The sequence below is a fragment of the Panthera pardus genome, unplaced genomic scaffold, assembly GCF_024362965.1.
Source record: "Panthera pardus isolate Hobbes unplaced genomic scaffold, ASM2436296v1 HiC_scaffold_7, whole genome shotgun sequence".
In the NCBI taxonomy this organism is placed as follows: domain Eukaryota; kingdom Metazoa; phylum Chordata; class Mammalia; order Carnivora; family Felidae; genus Panthera; species Panthera pardus.
The window spans coordinates 66,390,179-66,415,643 of NW_026527002.1; the positions used below are offsets into that span (position 1 = coordinate 66,390,179).

At 43.2% G+C, this 25,465-nt stretch overlaps 1 protein-coding gene across 2 annotated transcripts in view; it reads left to right on the plus strand.

Moving 5' to 3' along the window:
- FER1L6 (fer-1 like family member 6) overlaps positions 1-25,465 on the plus strand; it is a 164,489-nt gene that overhangs the window by 42,907 nt on the left and 96,117 nt on the right. For both annotated transcript variants that reach the window (XM_019459903.2, XM_053896193.1), the window contains exons 4-11: positions 758-812; positions 894-1,025; positions 4,557-4,619; positions 8,110-8,188; positions 9,680-9,836; positions 10,427-10,613; positions 12,276-12,468; positions 20,035-20,387. In XM_019459903.2, the coding sequence (XP_019315448.2) occupies positions 758-812; positions 894-1,025; positions 4,557-4,619; positions 8,110-8,188; positions 9,680-9,836; positions 10,427-10,613; positions 12,276-12,468; positions 20,035-20,387 (1,219 nt within the window). The remainder of the gene's footprint in view (positions 1-757; positions 813-893; positions 1,026-4,556; positions 4,620-8,109; positions 8,189-9,679; positions 9,837-10,426; positions 10,614-12,275; positions 12,469-20,034; positions 20,388-25,465) is intronic.

Genomic DNA, 25,465 nt, shown 5'->3' on the forward strand with positions numbered 1-25,465 from the left:
AGATGGTATTGTTGGAAAGCAGGAGAATAAAATCCAATAGGAACTCAAGCTCAGTTCATTTCCCACCCATTGCTGCCTTGGTGACAACAGGGATCCGTCACCTCTTTCTACCGTTATCCAATTTCTAAATGCCCAGGTGTTGTGCATCTGTTTCTAATTCCTTACGACAGTCCAGATAAATGAAATCCCCTGGAATGTGAAATCTCACTGGCTTGGCATCTGGGTTGCTCCTTCCGATTTTCTCTTTTACCAATTCTTTCAAAAGCAATCACAAAACTCAGGATTGTTTTACCTACTATAAATGGCAAAGGCGTCCTGTGGATAGGATTGGACAGGAAATAAGGGAGATCTTTATGCAGACCCAGCTGTGCTAATGACTTGCTGGGGCATCTGAGTTTCTCATTTTGTAAAACCAAAAATAAATGATTCTGGTGATCATACGCACAATAAGAGTTGACACTTATTCTCACCAAGCACTGGGTTAAACCTTTACATGCATTATATCATTTAATTGTAGCCATTATCTCATGCGGTAAGTACTATTATTAGCTTCATTTTTAAGATGGAGAAACTGAGTCATAGAGAGGTTGAGTCACTTGTTCATTTACATTTTATCTCTTCCAGAGATGGAGAGAGAATATGTGATACAGTATAAATAAAAGCACTTAGAAGTACCTGGGAAAATATTATCAAGGCTTATGGATCCCAAGTATGTTCTTATTTAATGAAACAAATACGTTAAACTTTCTTTTAATAGATCAAAGCTGTCGACTAAGATCCATGATGGGGAGATCAGATCCCAAAGCTATCAAGTAAGTGACAGTCTGTCCTGTGTCTTCTTGTGTGAATGAACAGCAAGGTCCAGAGTGCATATCTGCTACTTTGTGTTGTAGATTGCCATCACCATCATTGAGGCCCGCCAGCTGGTGGGTGAGAACATTGATCCAGTTGTGATCATTGAGGTTGGGGATGAGAAGAAGCAGAGCACCGTGAAGGAAGGAACCAACAGCCCATTTTACAATGAAGTAAGTCACGGAGGTCACCAGTATCCTCTCCACCAACACTCCCTGCACTGCCACCTGGGGTGTTCTTTAGCCAAATAGAAAAACTGTGTCCCTCCTCGCTGCTTCCCACCACTCATCTAAGCCCTGGAAAATTCTCTGAGCTCCTTGCAGACAGTCCCATAGAGTTTCACAAAAAGATAATGGAAAGGAGAGATGAGGAATTCCCACTGATTTTAAATTCATTGCTGTGTTTTCGAAATACCCCATTTTCTTGTCTCTTTTTTTGAAATTTATTCTTATATCTTATATGATGATCTTCATTCACTATAAGGTCTGGTTTTATATTCAATAAATGTATTGAGTGTTGGTTGTAAAGAAGATAAACATTCTTTTTCATGAAAGAGACCCTCGAAATTTAATTATTAATTTTGAAATAGACATGTTGCATCGGAAAGTAAAATAGTCATATTTTTCCAAGCAGTGCAGAAATTGTGGACATCAAAGAGAGGAAAGCATCAAAGAGAGACAGGAGGCTTCTAAGTATTATACACACTGAATTATTTTTTTTTAATAAAAAGATTACACAGTAAAAAAAATGGTAAAAGATACAGAGTATAAAATGATATATGATGAAGAATATGCATCCCTCTGATCTTTGATCCCTTAACCCCCTTCCTCTTGCCCTAGAGGCAGCCAACCTCACCAGGCATTTGTGTACCCTTCCAGAGATATCCCAGGCATGTATGTGAGTACAAATAAATATTATAACCAAATGGTAGCATTCTGTCCACACTGTACTGGACCTTGATCTTTTCACAAAACAATGTATTTTAGATGATATTAGAGGTAATATCAAGACATATAGTTCAGTCTCATTTTCCCCTCATTGGTGTAGTTTCCCATTGCATTGATACACCATAATTTTCTAAACCAGTCAATCTCTCATTGATGGATATTAATTTTTTTCATCTTTCGGCTACTACTTATACTCACATTAATATGGCATAACTGGGGCAAAGAATATGCGTATTAAGAATTTTGAGGGGCGCCTGGGTGGCTCAGTCGGTTAAGCGTCCGACTTCTGCTCAGGTCACGATCTCACGGTCCGTGAGTTCGAGCCCCGCGTCGGGCTCTGTGCTGACAGCTCAGAGCCTGGAGCCTGTTTCAGATTCTGTATCTCCCTCTCTCTCTGCCCCTCCCCTATTCATGCTCTGTCTCTCTCTGTCTCAAAAATAAATAAACGTTAAAAAAAAATTAAAAAAAAAAAGAATTTTGATATCACAAAATGCCCTCAAAGAGGTAATAATTTATACTCCAACTAACAGTGCACAAGAGTGCCTATTTCCCCATAGTCACTTTGACACCACGAATTACGAAAAAAAATGCAGCAAACTCTTAATTATTTCCCTAATGGGAGTAGTAATTGAAAAGGGAGACCGTTGGTAATGAAATCAACAGAAAATGGGCGAATCGGATTTGAGCTGTTAACTGCTTTCCTTGTCATCCATCACTCCTGTCTCTAAGCCTTTTACCATGAGTTGTTTCCTTCCTGTTCTACCCCCAACTCCATAACAACTTTTAGCATGGATGGGACATAAAATAATGTGTATGAAAATGCTTTAAAACTGCAAAGCTCTACAGGTTTGTTAAATGCTGTAATTAGTATTTTCTTTATGCATACAAGTCCTGGATCTAAATTACATTAAGTTGGGACCAAGTGCGATCAGTAGACACTCAAGTAAAAATATAGAAGTTGAAGTAAAAACTTTTGGTACAGTTGCACTAAAAACCTTTGTTACAGCGTTTGCCTCTAATTTTCAAGCCAAAGGCCATCAGATGTTGAAGGAACCAGTTAATAGTGGCTAGGGAATATTTTCCAGCTATGAAAATGTGTGTGGCTCAAAGGTCTAGGGAACCTGTGTGAGGCAATTGAGTTTGAAATGTGAAATGCAGCAGAAAGCAATAAACATTAGAACTAATTTATTGGTCCACGGAACCCACAGCATCTCATACATCAAAATAAGAAATTTCATCTGGGTTTTCCACATAAAAGAAATTCTGAACAATAAAACTCTTTAAAAGTTTGATATATATATATATATATATATATATATATATATATCTTTAAAAGTTTCATAACTTCCTGAAATGTCATATGTATTTTCCCATTTTCTTAAACAGAAGACATGGAATGTAATGTGACCTGTCATTGATATCTAAGGACCGCCATTTTGAAGGTCTCTTATTATGGCGTGTGATGGCATCTTTCATTTTCCACATTTTGGTTTTTCTGTTTTGCCCTGTAAAAGCAGGCTGTGAGCAGAGAGCTCTCCCATTCCTACTACTGTCCTGTTCATCTCTAAGGCCCTTGTGTTATTTCTCCACAACGAAGCTCAAAAACATATAAAAAGCAACTTTCTGGCCCTGCCTCCCTCACCCCAACTAGTCCCCCAAAAGACACAACCCACAATGAGACACCATCCCAGTGTTCTAAATCTTAGGAGAATACAACTTCACATTTGGGAGGTACTCAGTAAAGTTCAAACAGTGAAATATCTAGTACTTGAACCCCTTGTGTGATAACTTCTGGAGAAATAAGCCGAGCTCTCAGGTCCATCAATAACCAGCTGTCTGAATCTAGGCATGTCTTTTAAATCCTTTGGGCTTCAGTCTTCCTTTGTCTGTAGAATATGGAGACTGGTCTAATTTCTTCGACTCTGAAATTTAACCACTTTTTTGGGACGCCTGGGTCGCTCAGTCGGTTAAGCGTCTGACTCTCGATTTTGGCTCAGGTCATGGTCTCACAGTTCGTGAGTTCGAGCCCTGCGTCGAGCTCTGAGGGAGACTGATATGTCTGTCTCCCTCTCTTTCTGCCCCTCTCCTGCTCTCTCCCTCTCTCTCAAATAAATAAACATTAGAAAAAATAAAATTCAAACACTTTCTTAAAATTAGAAGTTTTCCTTGTCCATAATTTCTTTTCATACTCTTCCTGGTCAATCTTGGGAATATCACAGCAATGTTTGAAACTGCAAAATCCTGAGGAAATTAGATTTTAATCAAGTTTACCCATATTAAAACCACATTGAGATATGATTTTTTATCCATCCTTATTAATAGGCAAAAAATTTAAGAGAATTGATGATATAAAGGGTTTACAGGGTTCTGGGGAAATGGTATTTTTGTATGCTGGCAGTGAGAATATAAAATGGCTTGGCCCCTTTGGAAAGAAATTTCACACTATCTATTAGAAATTCACATGCACATAAGCTATGACCCAACAATTCCACTTTTCATGTCCATTTTAGAGGAAAAATCACCTATATCCTGGGCAAGTATGGGGTGAGAGCATTTTTTTTTTTTTTTTGCATTTGAAAACAAAAAGAATTTAGGTGACCTTAAATAGGAGATGACCAATCAACTGATGGTATATTCATGCCACTGAGGACCATGCAGCAATTGGTTAGAATGATAGAAATCTACAACTACTCCAGTAATAAGGTTTTTAGATGCAAGTCTGGAATTTATGGTCAAAATGAATTTTATGTTTTATAGTACTTTGTCTTCGACTTCATTGGACCCCAAGTGCATCTTTTTGACAAGATCATCAAAATCTCAGTAAGTGTATCATTGGTGATGGAGGGGCGGGGTGATGGAAAAGATTGTAGGCATTGGGAACTCTCTAGAACAGCTCAGCCTGTGTAGGGGTGAATAGGTTTGGGAGGGGTGAGTGTGGGTTGGTGAGTTCAAAACCAACAGGATAGAACATGAAATAACTAGTGTGGAGGAATTTGGGAAGGAAAACCTCTTCAAGGAGATCTGTGCTTCCTGGAAACAAGCTATAAGCTACTCTCAAGCCACCATGAATTGAATTGTGGAGTTTACTAATGTGGGAATGTGAAATACATGCTTCAACGGCCATCTTTACGATTGCCATTTTGAATTGATTTCTTTCTTTTTATGAAATGAAATGTGAGTGTCTCTCTCCTGGGATGATATCCACACTAATGATAATTAATCACAGCACTCCCCACTTGTAGTTGGTAATAAATAGAGAAGTAGGAAAAAGCATCAGGAAGGAACCACATATATCAGTGATGCTGGATCAGAGAATGTGATTTGGAGCAAGTGGTTGCCATCAGGCTTCTTCATAGCTGCCTGAGAGTAGACTTTAGGACCTGCTCATGTGGGGTCGTGTCTGCTGCATAGACCCTTCCTCAGCCCTGCGGAGTGAATTCCTGCCTCCACAGATCATGTCTAAACAGCAGAGATAGAGAAGATTCTTGGTCTGGCCAATGATGCCTTACGAAGGTGGTCCACCATACGGAGGGCATGAATGGGAAGGGAAGGTGCCCGTGCTGAAGCCGTACTCGCCCAGATGAGAGAGCATGGGGGCCAGACGGAACTCACGCCAACCTCACGCCACTCACTAAAGAGACAGAGAGACCAGAGGGTGACAGACTGCATCTATCTCACCCCTCTGAGAAATCACTGCTTCTCCCAAGAAGAGGGTAGCATGGTTATGCATCCCTGAGAGAGGCGGGGTGGGTGGTACAAGGGTTAGTGCTCTCCTCCTAATGGTTCTAAAAGGACAGACCCTGTACTTTATGTGACAGTGCAAGAAGCGTGGAGAATGGGGAAATGTTTTCCTCCACAGTGACACCAACTCTAATCAGAATTTTAAGATGGCAAAAATTGTCTCAGGGACTTCCTTGCCTGTCCTTGTCACCCACATATTCTATTCTATTCTGTTCTATTCTATTCTATTCTATTCTATTCGTATCACATCATATATTTGATATTATATGTATGCACAGTATTATATGTATAACATATATAAATACTGCATTAAGTCTTAGGTAATAGTGGAATTATTATATTCTCTTTCTCAGGGGCACTTGAAGAATGTGACTCTTGAAGAATGAAAAGTTGTCAAGAGCCAAACATTCTTAATGTGAATTTCAGGCATGAGGACAAGTGTTGCAGAAGATATTTCAGGACCTGGGGCACAGCCTAAGACTTTGTTACATTGCATAGCTCAGGCGACCATCTGTTTGTGACATGGGCAGTGTAGGTGGGTCCTAAGGAACTGTCTAGATTTCAGACAAACAGTGACTAGCTAGATTTTTATACCGTAGCATAGATAAGGGTCATGACTGTCTGTAGGACAGTGGATTTTTTAGACCGAGGACTAAAGCTGGTATTGCCTATCTTTGTTCCTCTAGCTTGGAAGAAGAGAATACTTTGGGCTCCCTAGATGACCCTTAGGGACAGAAACCAAAGATTTTACAGGGAAAAGTCCCTTGGAAGGGAGTGTTTAATACAAGTTTTTGGCTAGTCCATGGACTAAAAGTCGATGTGCCCCAACAACATTGGACACGGGGGACGAAGGAGGGAGTGCAATAAGCAGGGGCTATTGGGATGGCCAGGCTGTGGCAGACCTTGGTGGTGCTAAAGACCATCTTCCCTTGACAATCGGCCCCTGGCATGCAAGGCCCCAGCAGTCTGTGTGTGCCACTCCCTGAAGTCCTGGTAATCTAATGCTTGACCACACCAGGCTTCCCTGGCCCTAAGACTGGGTGGATGGATGATTTGAAGAGGCCTCCTGTGTTATTTAAAGACACTTTAAACAGGCTCTTGCTTCCCATCATCCCATCAAGCCCACAGGGACCCAGATGCCTTTGACCTGAGAAGAGAGCCTGAGTCAGGCTTGTGTTCTTGCTTGGGCCTTTGGGAAGCCACATTAGCAACTGCAAGCATAGGAGGTTTGGAGTGAGCTTTGTATGTGTGGCCTTAAATAACTCTTCCCCTGGAGCCAAGCTGTCTTCGCTTCCCCTCAGTTATCTTAACTCGCTTGTAAAGTTTGGGCAAGGGAGCAAGGGTGGAAAGGGAGATGGGAAGGGCTGTCATTTCTTCATTTCCTGAAGTCCATTGAATTGATTTATTCTTATTGCCTCTGCCAAAGGGAGCTTAGAAACCACAAAAGTCTTCTATTCATATACATCATTCAGTCAGTGAATCATTCATTAATTCACTGAATGTTTATTGAACACGTATGATGAACAAGGCCATGCATGTGGTGGGTAGGAGAAAGTAGGAAACTGTCTTTGATTTAAGGAACTCAGAATGTCATAGAAGGAAGCCCAGAGGCCATCTAGTCTAACTAGTAGGAATCACTCTCACCACCTCCATGACATGGGGTTTTGGTGCACTGCGTGGTTATAGCCAGTGATGGGAGGTCACTATCTCCAGAAAAACCTATTCATTGCCAGAAAGTTCTGTTATACAAACTGTCCTTATAGTGAGCTGAGTCTCTCCTTCTGTGGCTTGGAAACCACATGGGGAACTTACTCCCTATTATAGATGGCAGGATTTCCAAGATTGGAAAACATTTAAGTTACCATTACCCCTTCTCCACACCCCCGGTTTTCTCTTTTCTGGGTTGAAGGTTAAATTGCTCCTGCTTCTTCAGTAGTTTCCCATTCAGCGTGCCTCCTGGACCCGGTACCAGCTCTGCTGCTTTCCTTTAGAACTTCTGCATCTTGATAGCACTGCATTACAGTGTGTTGCTGTAACCAGCCAGGCACCCTGCTGACTTCTGATCCGATAAAATATTGAGGATGACCACTTCCCTTGTTCTCACTATTGTACTTCTCAAAGCAATATGTGATGAGTTCTCCGAGCAAGCTGTGAGCAGAGTGTTACGAACGTTTAGGGGAGAAAGAGGACTTTCAGCTGAGGGGGATCAGGGAGGGCTGCTTGGAGGAGGGAATATTTGCTCTAGACATTGAAGGATGGGTAGAGTTTCAATAGGCAGAGATGGGTTGTACTAGAGCTTACTTTGGCTTAAAAAATACTTTTCAAGACAGTGAGATTTGTTAGATGTCCTTTGCTAGCTGAAAACCTGCCAGGAGGAACAGGTACAGGTGAGATAACTTCCGGATGCCCTTTTGACTTGATGACCAAATGTCATTGTGCTCCAGATGAGTGAAGGCCAGACAAGCGTCAAGGTCTAGAATCCTCGCTGAGGTATCACGAACCCATTTCACAGATTTATCCTCAAAGAGAAATCTAGTGCGGCCGGACTCACTGCTCCATCTCTCCTCAGGTCTTTCACCACAAGCTGATAGGAAGCATACTGATCGGTTCCTTCAAAGTAGACCTGCGGACTGTGTACAACCAACCTGGTAAGAAAGCATCACTTCCCCATCTCTCCCTTACTCATCTCCAGTTTACCACACCTGGAGGTCAACTCATTCATTTGCCCGTCCACTGACCCATTCATTCAACAGTATGACACTGACCCATTCACTCAACAGTATGACACTGACCCATTCATTCAACAGTATCAACACCAATTACACAATCGGAGCAACACCTGGCTCTTTTCCTCAAAGTTCACAGTCTAATTGCACAATTGTCTTTTATGTCCATATTTCTGAACAGTTCTCCCGCCAACAAATTCGATCTCATTTACTGCTGTGAGGCAGACACAGGAAAGGTGACACACGGGAGTTCCACATTTGGACTCTGGAGCCAGATGACATAGCTTCAACTTTTTTTTTTTAACGTTTATTCATTTTTGGGAGACAGAGACGGAGCGTGAGCAGGGGAGGGACAGAGAGAGAGGAAGAGAGGGAGACACAGAATCTGAAGCAGGCTTCAGGCTCTGAGCTGTCAGCACAGAGCCTGATGCGGGGCTCGAACCCACGAACTGCGAGATCACGATCTGAGCCAAAGTCGGACGCTTAAATGACTGAGCCACGTAGGCACCCCTATGGAGCCAGATGGCTTGGCTTCAAATACCACCCTGCTGTTTCTGGTTGTCCAACCTTGGGCAAATGACTTGACTTCTCTGCACCTCAGTTTCCTCATCCGAGAAAATGAAGATAAAAATAGTGCCTCCTTTCTGGGGTTTGCTATGATAATTCTCATCCCTGATTTATAGAAAGTGAAACTCAGAGAAGGCAGGTAATTTGTCCAGGGTCGGGAGTGGATAAGTAACTGGGCCATCAACAAATACAGATCTTTTCTTACAAGGCCCCTTCTCTTCAAAAGTAGTTGCAACTCACATGAGCCCAGGGGGCCAGGCCTTGGGTAGAGTGCAGTGGGTTAATATGTTAAGGGGTGCTTCAGGCTGTGGGGAACAGGAGGGCTCACAACCCACAGTGGCTACTCAGCTCCTTTACCACCTGCTGACATGTGGAAATGTGCATTCTGTATTGGCAGATCTAACAGTTTTTTTCAGATAAGCCAGAAGTCTAGATTTTGTAAGAGATATTAAAGTTTGGATTGACAGTGTAGGCCAAACAAAAAGATCCACGAGTCACATTTACAGCCTGTGAAATAGTACTGACTTCTCTACTCCATTCATGTCCTGTCATAGCCGTTCATAGCCTGTCAGAGCTAGGAACCTGTCCAGGCAATTAGCACTGGGTTGGAGGCTTTCCAAATACCTGTGGCAGGTTGGAGAGAAAGACAGAGAAGAAGGTGGGAACAAAAGGAGAGGAGGGAAGGAGGGGAGGAGCGGAAGGAGGCAGCACGAGGCTGGGGAATACCCTGATGAGCTGCCCCCTCCAGGGAACAGAGCTTGGGAGGCCTTGCGTGTGGGATGGAACTGGCTGCACCTGCTGGGTCCAGCCGTGCAGGGTATCTGAGCTGTCAGGATGCTTTTACAGGTCATCAGTTCTGTGACAAGTGGGCCCTGCTCACAGACCCTGGCGACATCAGGACGGGCATGAAGGGGTACCTGAAGTGTGACATCAGCGTGACTGGGAGAGGCGACATCTTAAAGACCAACCCCAAAACCTCCGATGCCGAGGAGCAAATAGAAAAGTGAGGCGGGTCTATCCAGGGCCACTCAAGACAAATGAATGATATGCCCGAAGTTGATCTGTCTTTCCCCTCCCTCCCTCCCTTTCCTGGTGGGTACATGAGAATTGCCAAATTCGTGCCTTGTCCACCTGGGATTCTACTCTCTCAGAGGCACCAAGATGTGTCTTATCAGCAGTGTCACTAGCCTTTGGGAGATCAGCTTCTAGGACAAGGACAGCCTGTCTCCCCATAGAGATAAACTGTTCTTGAGTTTATCCTATTTATCTGGATTTGGTTGATTTTTCTTTGAAGGAATTATACTTTCAACCACTGGTTTATGAAATGGGAAGACTTAATGCACTTCTTTTAAGGTGTGGTGTGGAAGATGGTGTTTACTCTATAATTTGAGGACGAATGAGTTTGCTTTCACTGTTTTCATATCCTTTGCTGCCACTTACACCACAAAGAAAACTCATTTTAGTGATGAATCCTGATCTTTTCAGTATTTTCTCCTATATCAGGATCCTTCTTTCTACGTCCAGATTGCTTCCACTTTTTCTGTTCTTTCAAGTGAGAGAGCTTTTTATTTTTTGTTTTTGTTCCCCCTCAAGGAACCTCTTGATCCCTCAAGGGTTTCCATCAGAGAGACCCTGGGCCAGATTCTATGTGAGACTCTACAAAGCAGAGGGGTTGCCTAAAATGAACTCCAGCATCATGGCGAACGTCACCAAAGCATTTGTGGGTGACAATAAGGACCTTGTGGACCCCTTTGTGGAGGTCTCCTTTGCTGGGCAGATGGTAAGGAAACATCGTCACCAACAACGGCAAACCCAGGCCAGAACTCCACTCTTTCCCCAGGACATTTCTAGTCAAATGAAATTAAGTTAAAATAAAAATTAGGAAGTGCCCTGCGAGAGAAAGCTTGTCACAAAAGGCATTGAATCATGTGGCAGGTAAGTGGGAGGGTGACCCACTTACTCTCTATTTGAGATCATAGAGAGGAACTATGGGGTATTATGATTTAGGGCCTAGGCAGACAGACCTCCTTCCTCACCTCTGGCTATTCTTCGAGCTGTTACCCAGGCTCTGTAGCATTGCCATCTGCCTCCCAACCTGCTCCCCAGGCTTCACAAGTAGTCCTTGTCCTCTGTAAGCCTGGACATTTCTGTTCTCTGTTGTTCCCTACTCAAGAGCCATTGGAAGTACCAGGGCCTAAGCACATGGTCACAGCTTAATCCTTGTTGGCTGGACATTGAAGCTTCAGCTGGCACATATGGTGTCTCTATCCTTACAATATATGCTACCCTAACCCTCCTCTTGGCAGGGTGAACACTGGAGTATTTTTTACTTGAACCCCTTGACAGTCCTATAGAACATCACCTCCATTTTTATGATGAGGAAACTGAGGTCCAGATGGGGGAAGTGCACAAAGCCCTTATAAAAGCCTTTTTCTAAGACACAAACTCAGGGTCTAACTATATCTGCTGCATTCCTAGAGATGCATGGAACAAGTTATGTTCATAACATGCATGTTGGCTTGATCTTGTAATCTTGTGATTACAAGGACTTCCAGAGGGCAGGACCCATCATTACTCCCTTTGTCCCTGATGCCTGGCATGGTGTCTGGTGCGGGGTAGGACGTCAGCACAGTATTCCTCCCTTATCTGTGGTTTTGCTTTCTGTGGTTTCAGTTACCCATGGTCTACCATGGCCTGAAATTATTAAATGGAAAATTCCAGAAATAAATGATCAATGAGTTTTAAATTGCACACTGTTCCAAATAGCGTGTTGAAATTTCGCGCTATCCTGCCCCATCCTACCCAGATGTGAATCATCCCTTTGTCCGGTGTATCCACACTGTCTATTGTTGGTCACTTAGTAGCTGGCCACGTTATCAGGTCCACTGTGGTGTTATGGCAGTACTTGAGGTCAAATAGCCTTATATTACTTAATAATGGCCCTTGGATGCAGGAACAGTGATCCTGGCAATTCGGATACACCAAAGAGAAGCTATAAAGTGTTTAAGCGAAAGTTGAAAGTTCTTGACTTAATACTAAAAGGAAAGAAATCATATGCTGAAGTTGCTAAGATCTATGTTAACTTTTATTAGGGTATATTGTTTTAATTGTTCTATTTTATTACCAGTTATTGTTGGTAATCCCTTACCGTGCCTTATTTATAAATTAAACTTTATCATAGGTATGTACATAAAGGAAAAAGAGTGCATCTCAGGTTCTGTCTGTGGGTTCAGGCATCCACTGGTGTCTTGGAATCCATTCCCCTGTGGGTAAGGGGAGGCTACTATAATGTTCCTGGGTACAACATATTTCCATGGGTATCGGGTGGAAGCAGGTTCATTATGTCTGGCAACTTGGTTTGCCAGTTGGCTTGAAGTCAGGTCAGGTCAGGGACATCTTTCATTTCCTTCAACAGCTCACATCCTGCTCGCTTTGTTTTTAGGGGCGAACTACAGTGCAGAAGAACTGTGCTGATCCTGTGTGGCACGAACAGGTGGTCTTCAAGGAAATGTTCCCTCCTTTGTGTCGGAGGGTAAAACTCCAGGTGTGGGATGAAGGCAGCATGAATGATGTCGCATTGGCCACCCATTTCATCGACCTGAAGAAAATCTCCAGTGAACAGGACGGAGATAGAGGTAAAGCCTTATCTGTCTGACTTGGAAATGAGGCCACAAAATAATTGGTTTGAAGCCCTCGTCGTTAAAACAAGAGGATTGGAGCAGGCAGTGTGGTAGGCACTTGTAAGCTCTGTGTGGTTTGTGGTGTGGGTTTAGGGCAGTAGGTCGAGCCGGGCTGTGGGAGCCAGGAGGCTTGGTCCTGGTCCCAGGTCTTCCACGAACATTGCTGTGTGGCCTTGAGGAGTCACTCCCTCTCTTTGGGCCTTAGGTATCTTAAATGAAAAATGAAGGGTTTAGATTAGATCAGATGTTAACAGGCTATGGTCCATGGGCCACATCCAGCCTGCCAAATATCTTTGTATGGGTCACAAGCTAAGAATGTTTTTTTTTTCAACATATGAAGTTTATTGTCAAATTGGTTTCCATACAACACCCAGTGCTCATCCCAAAAGGTGCCCTCCTCAATACCCATCACCCACCCTCCCCTCCGTCCCACCCCCCATCAACCCTCAGTTTGTTCTCAGGTTTTAAGAGTCTCTTATGCTTTGGCTCTCTTCCACTCTAACCTCTTTTTTTTTTTTTCCTTCCCCTCCCCCCATGGGTTTCTGTTAAGTTTCTCAGGATCCACATAAGAGTGAAACCATATGGTATCTGTCTTTCTCTGTATGGCTTATTTCACTTAGCATCACACTCTCCAGTTCCATACATGTTGCTACAAAGGGCCATATTTCATTCTTTCTCATTGCCACGTAGTACTCCATTGTGTATATAAACCACAATTTCTTTATCCATTCATCAGTTGATGGACATTTAGGTTCTTTCCATAATTTGGCTATTGTTGAGAGTGCTGCTATAAACATTGGGGTACAAGTGCCCTTATGCATCAGTACTGCTGTATCCCTTGGGTAAATTCCTAGCAGTGCTATTGCTGGGTCATAGGGTAGGTCTATTTTTAATTTTTTGAGGAACCTCCACACTGTTTTCCAGAGTGGCTGCACCAATTTGCATTCCCACCAACAGTGCAAGAGGGTTCCCATTTCTCCACATCCTCGCCAGCATCTATAGTCTCCTGATTTGTTCATTTTGGCCACTCTGACTGGCGTGAGGTGATATCTGAGTGTGGTTTTGATTTGTATTTCCCTGATGAGGAGCAATGTTGAGCATCTTTTCATGTGCCTGTTGGCCATCTGGATGTCTTCTTTAGACAAGTGTCTATTCATGTTTTTTGCCCATTTCTTCACTGGATTATTTGTTTTTCGGGTGTGGAGTTTGGTGAGCTCTTTATAGATTTTGGATCCTAGCCCTTTGTCCGATATGTCATTTGCAAATATCTTTTCCCATTTCGTTGGTTGCCTTTTAGTTTTGTTGGTTGTTTCCTTTGCTATGCAGAAGCTTTTTATCTTCATAAGGTCCCAGTAGTTCATTTTTGCTTTTAATTCCCTTGCCTTTGGGGATGTGTCAAGTAAGAAATTGCTACGGCTGAGGTCAGAGAGGTCTTTTCCTGCTTTCGCCTCTAGGGTTTTGATGGTTTCCTGTCTCACATTCAGGTCCTTTATCCATTTTGAGTTTATTTTTGTGACTGGTGTGAGAAAGTGGTCTAGTTTCAACCTTCTGCATGTTGCTGTCCAGTTCTCCCAGCACCATTTGTTAAAGAGACTGTCTTTTTTCCATTGGATGTTCTTTCCTGCTTTGTCAAAGATTAGTTGGCCATATGTTTGTGGGTCTAGTTCTGGGGTTTCTATTCTATTCCATTGGCCTATGTGTCTGTTTTTTGCCAATACCGTGCTGTCTTGATGATTATAGCTTTGTAGTAGAGGCTAAAGTCTGGGATTGTGATGCCTCCTGCTTTGGTCTTCTTCTTCAAAATTACTTTGGCTATTCGGGGCCTTTTGTGGTTCCATATGAATTTTAGGATTGCTTGTTCTAGTTTCGAGAAGAATGCTGGTGCAATTTTGATTGGGATTGCACTGAATGTGTAGATAGCTTTGGGTAGTATTGACATTTTGACAATATTTATTCTTCCAATCCATGAGCAGGGAATGTCTTACCATTTCTTTGTATCTTCTTCAATTTCCTTCATAAGCTTTCTATAGTTTTCAGCATACAGATCTTTTACATCTTTGGTTAGATTTATTACTAGGTATTTTATGCTTCTTGGTGCAATTGTGAATGGGATCAGTTTCTTTATTTGTCTTTCTGTTGCTTCATTGTTAGTGTATAAGAATGCAACTGATTTCTGTACATTGATTTTGTATCCTGCAACTTTGCTAAATTCATGTATCAGTTCTAGCAGACTTCTGGTGGAGTCTATCGGATTTTCCATGTATAATATCATGTCATCTGCAAAAAGTGAAAGCTTGACTTCATCTTTGCCAATTTTGATGCCTTTGATTTCCTTTTGTTGTCTGATTGCTGATGCTAGAACTTCCAACACTATGTTAAACAACAGCGGTGAGAATGGACATCCCTGTTGTGTTCCTGATCTCAGGGAAAAAGCTCTCAGTTTTTCCCCATTGAGGATGATGTTACCTGTGGGCTTTTCATAAATGGCTTTTATGATCTTTAAGTATGTTCCTTCTATCCCGACTTTATCGAGGGTTTTTATTAAGAAAGATTGCTGAATTTTATCAAAGGCCTTTTCTGCATCAATTGACAGGATCATATGGTTCTTATCTTTTCTTTTATTAATGTGATGTATCACATTGATTGATTTGTGAATGTTGAACCAGCCCTGCATCCCAGGAATGAATCCCACTTGATCATGGTGAATAATTCTTTTCATATGCTGTTGAATTCGATTTGCTAGTATCTTATTGAGAATTTTTGCATCCATATTCATCAGGGATATTGGCCTGTAGTTCTCTTTTATTGGTGGGTCTCTGTCTGGTTTAGGAATGAAAGTAATACTGGCTTCATAGAATGAGTCTGGAAGTTTTCCTTCCCTTTCTATTTTTTGGAATAGCTTGAGAAGGATAGGTATTATCTCTGCTTTAAACGTCTGGTAGAACTCCCCTGGGAAGCCATCTGGTCCTGGACTCTTATTTGTTGGGAGATTTTTGATGACTGATTCAATTTCTTCGCTGGTTATGGGTCTGTTCAAGCTTTCTATTTCTTCCTGATTGAGTTTTGGAAGAGTGTGGGTGTTTAGGAATTTGTCCATTTCTTCCAGGTTGTCCAGTTTGTTGGCATATAATTTTTCATAGTATTCCCTGATAATTGCTTGTATCTCTGAGGGATTGGTTGTAATAATTCCATTTTCATTCATGATTTTATCTATTTGGGTCATCTCCCTTTTCTTTTTGAGAAGCCTGGCAAGAGGTTTATCAATTTTGTTTATTTTTTCAAAAAACCAACTTTTGGTTTTGTTGATCTGCTCTACAGTTTTTTTAGATTCTATATTGTTTATTTCTGCTCTGATCTTTATTATTTCTCTTCTTCTGCTGGATTTAGGCTGTCTTTGCTGTTCTGCTTCTATTTCCTTTAGGTGTGTTGTTAGATTTTGTATTTGGGATTTTTCTTGTTTCTTGAGATAGGCCTGGATTGCAATGTGTTTTCCTCTCAGGACTGCCTTCGCTGCATCCCAAAGCGTTTGGATTGTTGTATTTTCATTTTTGTTTGTTTCCATATATTTTTAAATTTCTTCTCTAATTGCCTGGTTGACCCATTCATTCTTTAGTAGGGTGTTCTTTAACCTCCATGCTTTTGGAGGTTTTCCAGACCTTTTCCTGTGGTTGATTTCAAGCTTCATAGCATTGTGGTCTGAAAGTATGCATGGTATGATTTCAATTCTTGTATACTTATGAAGGGCTGTTTTGTGACCCAGTATGTGATCTATCTTGGAGAATGTTCCAAGTGCACTCGAGAAAAAAGTATATTCTGTTGCTTTGGGATGCAGAGTTCTAAATATATCTGTCAAGTCCATCGGATCCAATGTATCATTCAGGGCCCTTGTTTCTTTATTGACCGTGTGTCTAGATGATCTATCCATTTCTGTAAGTGGAGTGTTAAAGTCCCCTGCAATTACCACATTCTTATCAATAAGGTTGCTTATGTTTGTGAGTACTTGTTTTATATATTTGGGGGCTCCTGTATTCGGTGCATAGACGTTTATAATTGTTAGCTCTTCCTGAATGGATAGACCCTGTGATTATTATATAATGCCCTTCTTCATCTCTTGTTACAGCATTTAATTTAAAGTCTAGTTTGTCTGATATAAGTATGGCTACTCCAGCTTTCTTTTGACTTCCAGTGGCATGATAAATAATTCTCCATCCCTTCACTCTCAATCTGAAGGTGTCCTCAGGTCTAAAATGAGTCTCTTGTAGACAGCAAATAGATGGGTCTTGTTTTTTTATCCATTCTGATACCCTATGTCTTTTGGTTGGCGCATTTAGTCCATTTACATTCAGTGTTATTATAGAAAGATATGGGTTTAGAGTCATTGTGATGTCCGTAGGTTTCATGCTTGTAGCGATGTCTCTGGTACTTTGTCTCACAGGATCCCCCGTAGGATCTCTTGTAGGGCTGGTTTAGTGGTGACAAATTCCTTCAGTTTTTGTTTGGGAAGACCTTTATCTCTCCTTCTATTCTAAATGACAGACTTGCTGGATAAAGGATTCTCGGCTGCATATTTTTTCTGTTCAACACATTGAAGATCTCCTGCCAATCCTTTCTGGCCTGCCAAGTTTCAGTAGAGAGATCAGTCACGAGTCTTATAGGTCTCCCTTTATATGTTAGAGCACGTTTATCTCTAGCTGCTTTCAGAAATTTCTCTTTATCCTTGTATTTTGCCAGTTTCACTATGATATGTCGTGCAGAAGATCGATTCAAGTTACGTCTGAAGGGAGTTCTCTGTGCCTCTTGGATTTCAATGCCTTTTTCCTTCCCCAGATCAGGGAAGTTCTCAGCTATTATTTCTTCAAGTACACCTTCAGCACCTTTCCCTCTCTCTTCCTCCTCTGGAATACCAATTATGCATAGATTATTTCTCTTTAGTGCATCACTTAGTTCTCTAATTTTCCCCTCATACTCCTGGATTTTTTTATCTCTCTTTTTCTCAGCTTCTTCTTTTTCCATAATTTTATCTTCTAGTTCACCTATTCTCTCCTCTACCTCTTCAATCCAAGCTGTAGTTGTCTCCATTTTATTTTGCAACTCGTTGATAGCATTTTTTAGCTCCTCCTGGCTGTTCCTTAGTCCCTTGATCTCTGTAGCAAGAGATTGTCTGCTGTCCTTTATACAGTTTTCAAGCCCAGTGATTAATTTTATGACTATTATTCTAAACTCACTTTCTGTTATATTGTTTAAATCATTTTTGATCAATTCGTTAGCTGTTGTTATTTCCTGGACGTTTTTCTGAGGGGAATTCTTCCATTTCGTCGTTTTGGCTAGTCCCTGGAGTGGTGCGGGACTGCGGGGCACTTCCCCTGTGCTGTGGTGTATAACTGGAGTTGGTGGGCGGGGCCGCAGTCAGACCTGATGTCTGCCCCCAGCCCACCGCTGGGGCCACAGTCAGACTGGCATGTGCCTTCTCTTCCCCTCTCCTAGGGGCGGGATTCACTGTGGGGTGGCGTGGCCCGTCTGGGCTACTTGCACACTGCCAGGCTTGTGGTGCTGGGGATCTGGGATATTAGCTGGGGTGGATCGGCAAGGTGCACGAGGGTGGGAGGGGCAGACTCAGCTCGCTTTTCCTTTGGAGATCCGCTTCGGGAGGGGCTCTGCGGCCGGGAGGGAGTCAGACCCGCCGGAGGGATGGATCCGCAGAAGCACAACTTTGGGTGTTTGCGTGGTGCAAGCAAGTTCCCTGGCAGGAACTGGTTCCCTTTGGGCTTTTGGCTGAGGGATGGGCGAGGGAGGTGGCGCTGGCGAGCGCCTTTGTTCCCCGACAAGCTGAGCTCTGTCGTCCAGGGGCTCAGCAACTCTCCCTCCCGTTGTCCCCCAGCCCTCCCGTTCTCCGAGCAGAGCTGTTAGCTTATAACCTTCCAGATGTCAAGTCCCGCTTGCTGTCGGAACATACTCCGTCCGGCCCCTCCGCTTTTGCAATCCAAACTCGGGGGCTCTGCTTGGCCGCCACCCCTCCGCCCCGGCTCCCTCCCACCAGTCCGTGTAGCGTGCACCCTCTTCCGTGGGCCTCTCGTCTGCGCTTGGCTCCGGAGACTCCGTTCTGCTAGTCTTCTGGCGGTTCTCTGGGTTATTTAGGCAGGTGTAGGTGGAATCTAAGTGATCAGCAGGACACGTGGTGAGCCCAGCGTCCTCCTACGCCGCCATCTTCCCAGGATTCCAACCTTATGATATTTTAAGATTAGTTATTTTGAGAGAGAGAGAGAGAGAGAGAAGCATGCCCAAGTTGGGGAGGGGTGGCGAACAGGTCGGGGAGAGGAAGAGAGAGAATGCCAAGCTAGCTCCGTGTGGTCAGTATGGAACCCTACGCTAAGAATGGTTTTAACATGTTTAAATGGTCCAAAAATACCGTGCCCCCAGCTCAGTGATAGGAGCGCATGGTCAGGAGTATTGCAAGAAGGTGCTGCTGACTGTGCATTCAGAGAGCCAGGGAGGGAATAGAGAGTCCCAGCTCATTCATCAGTCAGGAGAAAGGACTTCTACTCTTTATTTGCAAAACCTAAATTAGCCGGTGATAACTTTCTAAATATCTCCCCAAACCCCTCCATACTTAAAATCCCAAGGCAATCTTTCTCTGCATTACAAATCTGTGTTAATTGATAAATATACTTATGCACATATATGTCTGTGTATGTGTATATATGCACGTATATACTGAAGGCTTAGCTTAAGCAGAAGACAAGATTTACATGTTTTTTTTTTTGCCAGTCACAGTGTGACACCATAGAAGAGCCTCAATAAATACCCATTGTTTAAGTCTCCATATCCTGGAAGGGTTTGCCACGGGATTGTTTTATGCAGAACACACATCCTGCCCACCTTCAGAATTTCTCAACTCGACGTTAACATGTTTTACTCCAACTTTCCAGGAACATCTTGATGGTATTCAAAGACAGGTATAAAAGTGTTTTCAAAATTAGACATCAGGGGCCATAAAATCTTTTTATCCCTTTTAACACAATATCTCTGCTTCTTAAAATTGACCCTTCTTTGGGATAAAATCTCTCTCTCTGCCTGACTCCTCTCCATGCCTCATCAGCCTGTTTTATTTGTTCTTGAAACACAATGTAAATCTCTTTCTTAGCACTTACAAATATTTACCGTTTAATATTCCTTTTTGCTCTCTTCTCCACTGGGCTGTGTGTTTAGCACCCACACAGTGCCCGGCACATGTTAGGAGTCAATAAATATTAGATGAGTGAATGAACCGACAGCGATGCATGTGGGCATTCATAGTATCATTACAGCTGTGAACACGTGTAAAGATGTGCATGCAAGGACTAGAAAGAAATACAGCAAATATAGCAAAATGGCAATTGTGGCTCTTTTGGGGATGGGATATTCTATAAATATTTTCTCTTGTCTTTTCTGTATATTTTACATTCTACACAGGCATGCACAATGTTCATAAAGCACGAAATAATCAACTTGCTTTACCGGGCAACTAAAGCTTGGTTTTTGTAGGCTTTCTACCGACCTTTGGACCTGCCTGGATTAACCTGTATGGCTCACCCAGGAACCACAGTCTGATGGATGACTACCAGGAACTGAATGAAGGCTTTGGAGAAGGTGTGTCGTTCAGGGGCAGAATCTTGGTGGAAATTGCTGTGGAGATCCTCTCAGGAGGGGCACAGGAATCTAAGTTTTCCAAGGCATTCAAGGAGCTCAAGTCGTCTTCTAAGGACAAAGACTCCAAGTCTTCCAAAGGCTCCAGTAAAGACAAGGATGATAAGACCGATGGTGGAAAATCCCAGCAGGCTTCAGACAAGACCAACTCAACAGAGGTCGAGGTGGAAACTTTCGATGCACCCCCTGAGGTAGGTCTGAGCACTGCCCCTGTGAGGTGAGCCCAGAGTGGAAGCATCACCGGCCAGCTGTTCCCATGGGCCCCCAAAGGCATGCGCAGGTCTCCTTCTGCAATCCGCTGCCTCTTCCTGACACGTCCCAGTCATCTGCTCATGATAAGTTCCTCCAGTGTCCCCCCAACACACAGATTCCAAGGGGAACCAAAGGAAAGGGAAATAAAAGTGTTCTAGGAGACCTGGTGGAAGTAGGTGGTGGGGGGATGGACTGAGCTCCACACATGGCCTCATTTTGTTTAGTTTGTTAGAATAGCATATGCTCTGGTTGTGAGGCATTGTGGGATAGGGAATGAAGAAGAGGAAGAGTGGGTGACAAGTTGGGATACAAGAACTTGAGAAACCTATTGCCCTGCCCAAGCCTGATGGGGGGGGGGGGGCGGGAATCACAATTCAAAGGAATGCTTATTTCTGTGTATTACTCAATATTAAGCATGTTAGCATTTTTTCCAGCCTGCTTCTGTATGATGCGAAAGAGATCTGGGTCACCAAGATGAATACTAACTGTGAATATCCCCTCAACTGTTTAGATTAGTAAGAGTAATTTTTGGTTAAGCAAATGAAGGACCTTGTGTTTTGTCAGTAGCAGAAGTGAGTAGATTCCAGCTCTCAACTTGGATGATCTACCTCTGGGGGTGTATCTCTCAGGTCAACCAGACACTCACTTTGGGTGGGGAAGAGAGGCGATGGCTGGTCTGGGTCGGCTTAGCCCTGGTAGAGCCGCTTATTTTTACTGCTGGGATCCAATACATCTTAAGATACAGTGTGGGGGAGAGGTTGGAGCCCAGGGTTGGAAATCTTGGATATTGGTTCTATTCATGGCTCTGATAGTAGCACCTCTCAATGTTTCAGTTTTCTCATCACCACAATGCGGTAGTAATAGTCTCTCTGTGATAGTCATCTCCTGGGGGTAAATGAGGGAGTGCCTGTAAAATGGTCAGCAGGGTTCTTTGCGCATACATGGTAGGCAGGCAATACATTTGCTGTTGCTGTGACCAGTGTTTCTATGGTTTGTTCCCACTACAAGTGGGCAGCTATTTAGAGCTCTCTACCCTGTTGTTTGGACTTACTTTGGGTATTTCGTGGACCTCTCCTGTTCTCCCTTATGAACTTGTATATTGGGAAATATTCTTTGTAAATGTGTACTGTCAGGTTGTTGTGTTTAAGATTGACATTGCCTTGATGTGATTGTATTTATGTGTATTTTTTCAGAGTATATGGAAACTTTGGAAATGACATTTTTTGGACTTGGCCAGAAACTGTGGGTACCTTAAGTAGCCACCCATGCCAATATCCCCTGTATCTGACTCCGTGGCAGTCTTTCCTACTGTTGAGAGACCGGCCATTCTTTTCTAAATAGAAATTGCCAAGTAGGAAGGGCCTAATAGAAGATTTTCTCAACCCAAGTCAATATCTTGAAGATATTTTGCTAATACCACCTGAAAAAAAATTCTAGCTGAAAGCAAGGGCATCTGGGAATTCTCATAGAGTGTACATTTTCTACAAGGCCAAGGGCCCATCTTGGCTGTTGTGTAGAAGGAGGTAGGGAAGAGAAATTCAAGTCTCATTCAAACCCTTACTTTTCCTTCCTTCTCTTTTCATCTTTGCTTCTTGTTTGTGGTCAGTTTCTTGCTGGGTTTATTAGTTACCTTTCACTATATAACAATCACCCCCAAATTTAGCAACTTAAAACAAACATTTATTTTCTCTGAGGATGAGGAGTTTGGGAATACCTTAACTTGGTGGTTCTGGCTCCGAATTTTTCATGAGGTTTCAATCAAGATGTTGGCAGGGGCTGCAGTCATCTGACAGCTTGACTGGAGCTGCAGGATCTACTTCCAAGATGGCGCACTCACGTGGCTGTTGGCAGGGGGACTTGGTTCCTTGTTGGCTGTTGGCAGGAGGCCTCAGTTCCTCACCACATGGACCCTTCATTAAGTGCTTAGTGTCTTCATGGCAGCTGGCTTCCCCTTGAGTGGAGCAGGTGATCCAAGAGACAGCAAGGCAGAAACTTCAATGTCTTTTATGACAAAATCCATAGAAGCCACACACTGATATGTATGACACATTCTAATTGTTAGAAATGAGTCACTTAAGCCCAGCCCACAGGGGAATTAGGGAGGTGAATTGGGCTCCATCTTTTGAGGGGAGGATTTTCCAAGAATTTGTGGACCTATTTTAAAACTACAATATTGGGTTTCTACCTTCCCCAGAGCCTCAATAGCCCAGAGCTCACCTTACCAACATGGTGAGGTCACCTTCTTATATCATCTTCTTGTTTAGCTCACCAGGGTCCTGAGCTCTTCTCTCCCTTGCTGCAGCCACGCTCTCATTGCGTACCTGGACAAATGAGATCCCATGATTCTGGTTTTTCCAACTTACCCTCATCACTATCATCAAAGCTTATCTCCCTATGCCAAGCTTTCACAGAGCATAGCTAATCTAACAGATGATGTGCTCATTTTTCTAAATTGTGTAAACACGTACTGAGTAGCTTCTTGTTTAAACATCATCCTCAATATTGGTAGGAATACATGTAGAGTCTGACTCCATGGAAATTATGATACAGAAGGGGAGGTAAGATATACAAAATAAATGTACAGGAAATAAAAAGTGATGCGTGCAATAATGAGCTACAGGTAAAGTGCTGTTATTTCCTGGAGTGAGTGAAGTATAATAATTAAAATGCTGGGTTCCCAAGCAAGACAGCTGGATTTTAGATGTGGCCCGAGTGGCGCAACCTCTGGAGAAACATCGCCTCTGAATCTTCGGGCAAGTGACTTAAGCTCCTTCTGCTTATTTCCGATAATAACCTCTACTTCCTAGGCTCAGTGAGGATTTAATGATTTAACATATGCAAAGTTCTAAGAACACAGCCTTGCACGTAGTAAGTGCTCAATAAATATTAGGCATATTTGGTAACTTTGAGCAGATATTTTAACCTTTCAGACTGCATTGTCCTCCTATTTACGCAAGTAGAATAAAAGCATCTCCCTCTTAGGGTGGTTATGAGAATTATATGAGATAGTAGGTAAAAGTCTTAATACCACATTTGACACGTACTAAGAGCTCAGTAAACATGACCGTCATCATTTTTTCCAGCTCAGGAATCAAGGTATGCTTCCAAAAGAAAGGACCGTTTGAGTTAGACCTGGAAGGATGGTTGGATTAAGAGATGAATTCTGGGGGCACCTGGGTGGCTCAGTCGGTTGAGCAGCCAACTTCGGCTCAGGTCATGATCTTGCACTCCGTGAGTTTGAGCCCCGCGTCGGGCTCTGTGCTGATAGCTCAGAGCCTGGAGCCTGTTTCCGATTCTGTGTCTCCCTCTCTCTCTGACCCTCCCCCGTTCATGCTCTGTCTCTCTCTGTCTCAAAAATAAAGAAACGTTAAAAAAAAAAATAAAAAAAAAAAAAGATGAATTCTGTCTGTCGACATACCACGAGTACCATTTTTGTGGCGTTTGTGTGTATAGGCTTTATACAAGGTGCTCCATGTGGATGGTCTCATTTCTGCCTCTGTAGGTCCTATGACAAAGTTGGTTTCACAGACAGGGAAAATGACACCCAGGGAGTGGACATGACTTGCCTGAAGTCAACCAGCTAGGAAGTAGCAGGGTTGGGATTTGAAAAAGGGTTTATCTGGCTAAGGAGGCTGCCATCCCTTTTCCAGTCTACATGGCTTACGTTCCCACCAGGTCTCCAAATCCTTTTTAACCTCCTCCCAGCGGGTAAACTTGGCCCCAGGAAGGTGAGATATGTGGCTCTATCGTAGCCAGTGGATACAGTGGCGGCAGGTGGGAGGGGTGTGTGCTTTGTGACTAAGATCCAACATGGGGCCCCCACCCTGTCCAACATTTTCTGGTCAGTAGAAACATTTCCTCCTAAGCCCAACAGCAAGGAGGCTCCTGTGTGAAGGAAGGATCACCCTTTGAGACCTGTTGGCTCTCTGTGGGACAGGGCTCAGGGCTCTTGACTGAATGGGGCTCTTCAGCTCTAAAGCCACAACTGCTTCTTTTCCTTGGATGAACCTTATTGGTTTTTCCATGGAACGTAACAAATCCAGCTGCGAAACCAGGAAGCCCCGACTGTACGGCACTACATCCAGCCTCTTTGCTCAGAAACGTGATGCTGTGTCTTAGCTACATCTGCTCCCTGAACCATCAGCTTGTTCCACATCAACAGGGGTCCTCTCCAGACAGTGTGGTTACCTTGGCATGGCTCCTGTCTTGTGACCTGTCATGGTCCTCTCTTCCACAGTGTAGGCTCCTTGAGGGCAGTCTTGGTGGAGACCAGACCTCAAATCTTGGCTGGCTTTAACTTGCTGTGTGACCTGGGGAAGCCCCTTAGTCTCTCTGAGCTTTAGTTTATTTGGATAGAAAGCAGTTGGATCAGATGAACTCTAAAGCCCTTTTCAGTGTAAAAGCAGCTGTGATCCCGGGACTGAGCACCCTCATGCCAGGAATTGCAGTGCTTATAGCTCGTCCTGGATGCACTGGATTGGCTGATGCTCGCACAAGTACCTAGCCCTCCTGTCTCTTTCGTTTGGGCTTGTGTTGTTTGGGGAGTAAGGTCTGTCTTTGAGCAGCACCAAGGCGTTGGGTTAGCACATGTCGGAGCCCCAAGCGCATTGGGTCTGTGATCGGAATACTTGGGAAAGTCACTAAACCTAACCTTAAGTTTAGTCTCCTCAGTTTCCTTACCTATAAAATGGGAATGATCCAGATTTTGACCTCTCGAGGTTCTGAAGAGGAAAAAACATAATGTATGTTGTCATCCTGTATAATCCATAAAAAGATGCTCCAATGTGAAGGTCTGATCCTGTGACTCTGTTTGTTTTCTAAACGGCTGTTCACCTGAAGGTGATTTCAGACCTGTGTTTTAACAATAGCACCACAGAAAGATGCACATACCAACCTTTGCCTTTAAAATAAAAAAAAAAAAAGATTTTAATCGCAAGGTAGGAGCTCAGAAGGTTGAGATTACATCATTCTAGATAAATGGCTGGATTTGGATGTGTGATTTGTAGGTCCTGGTTCC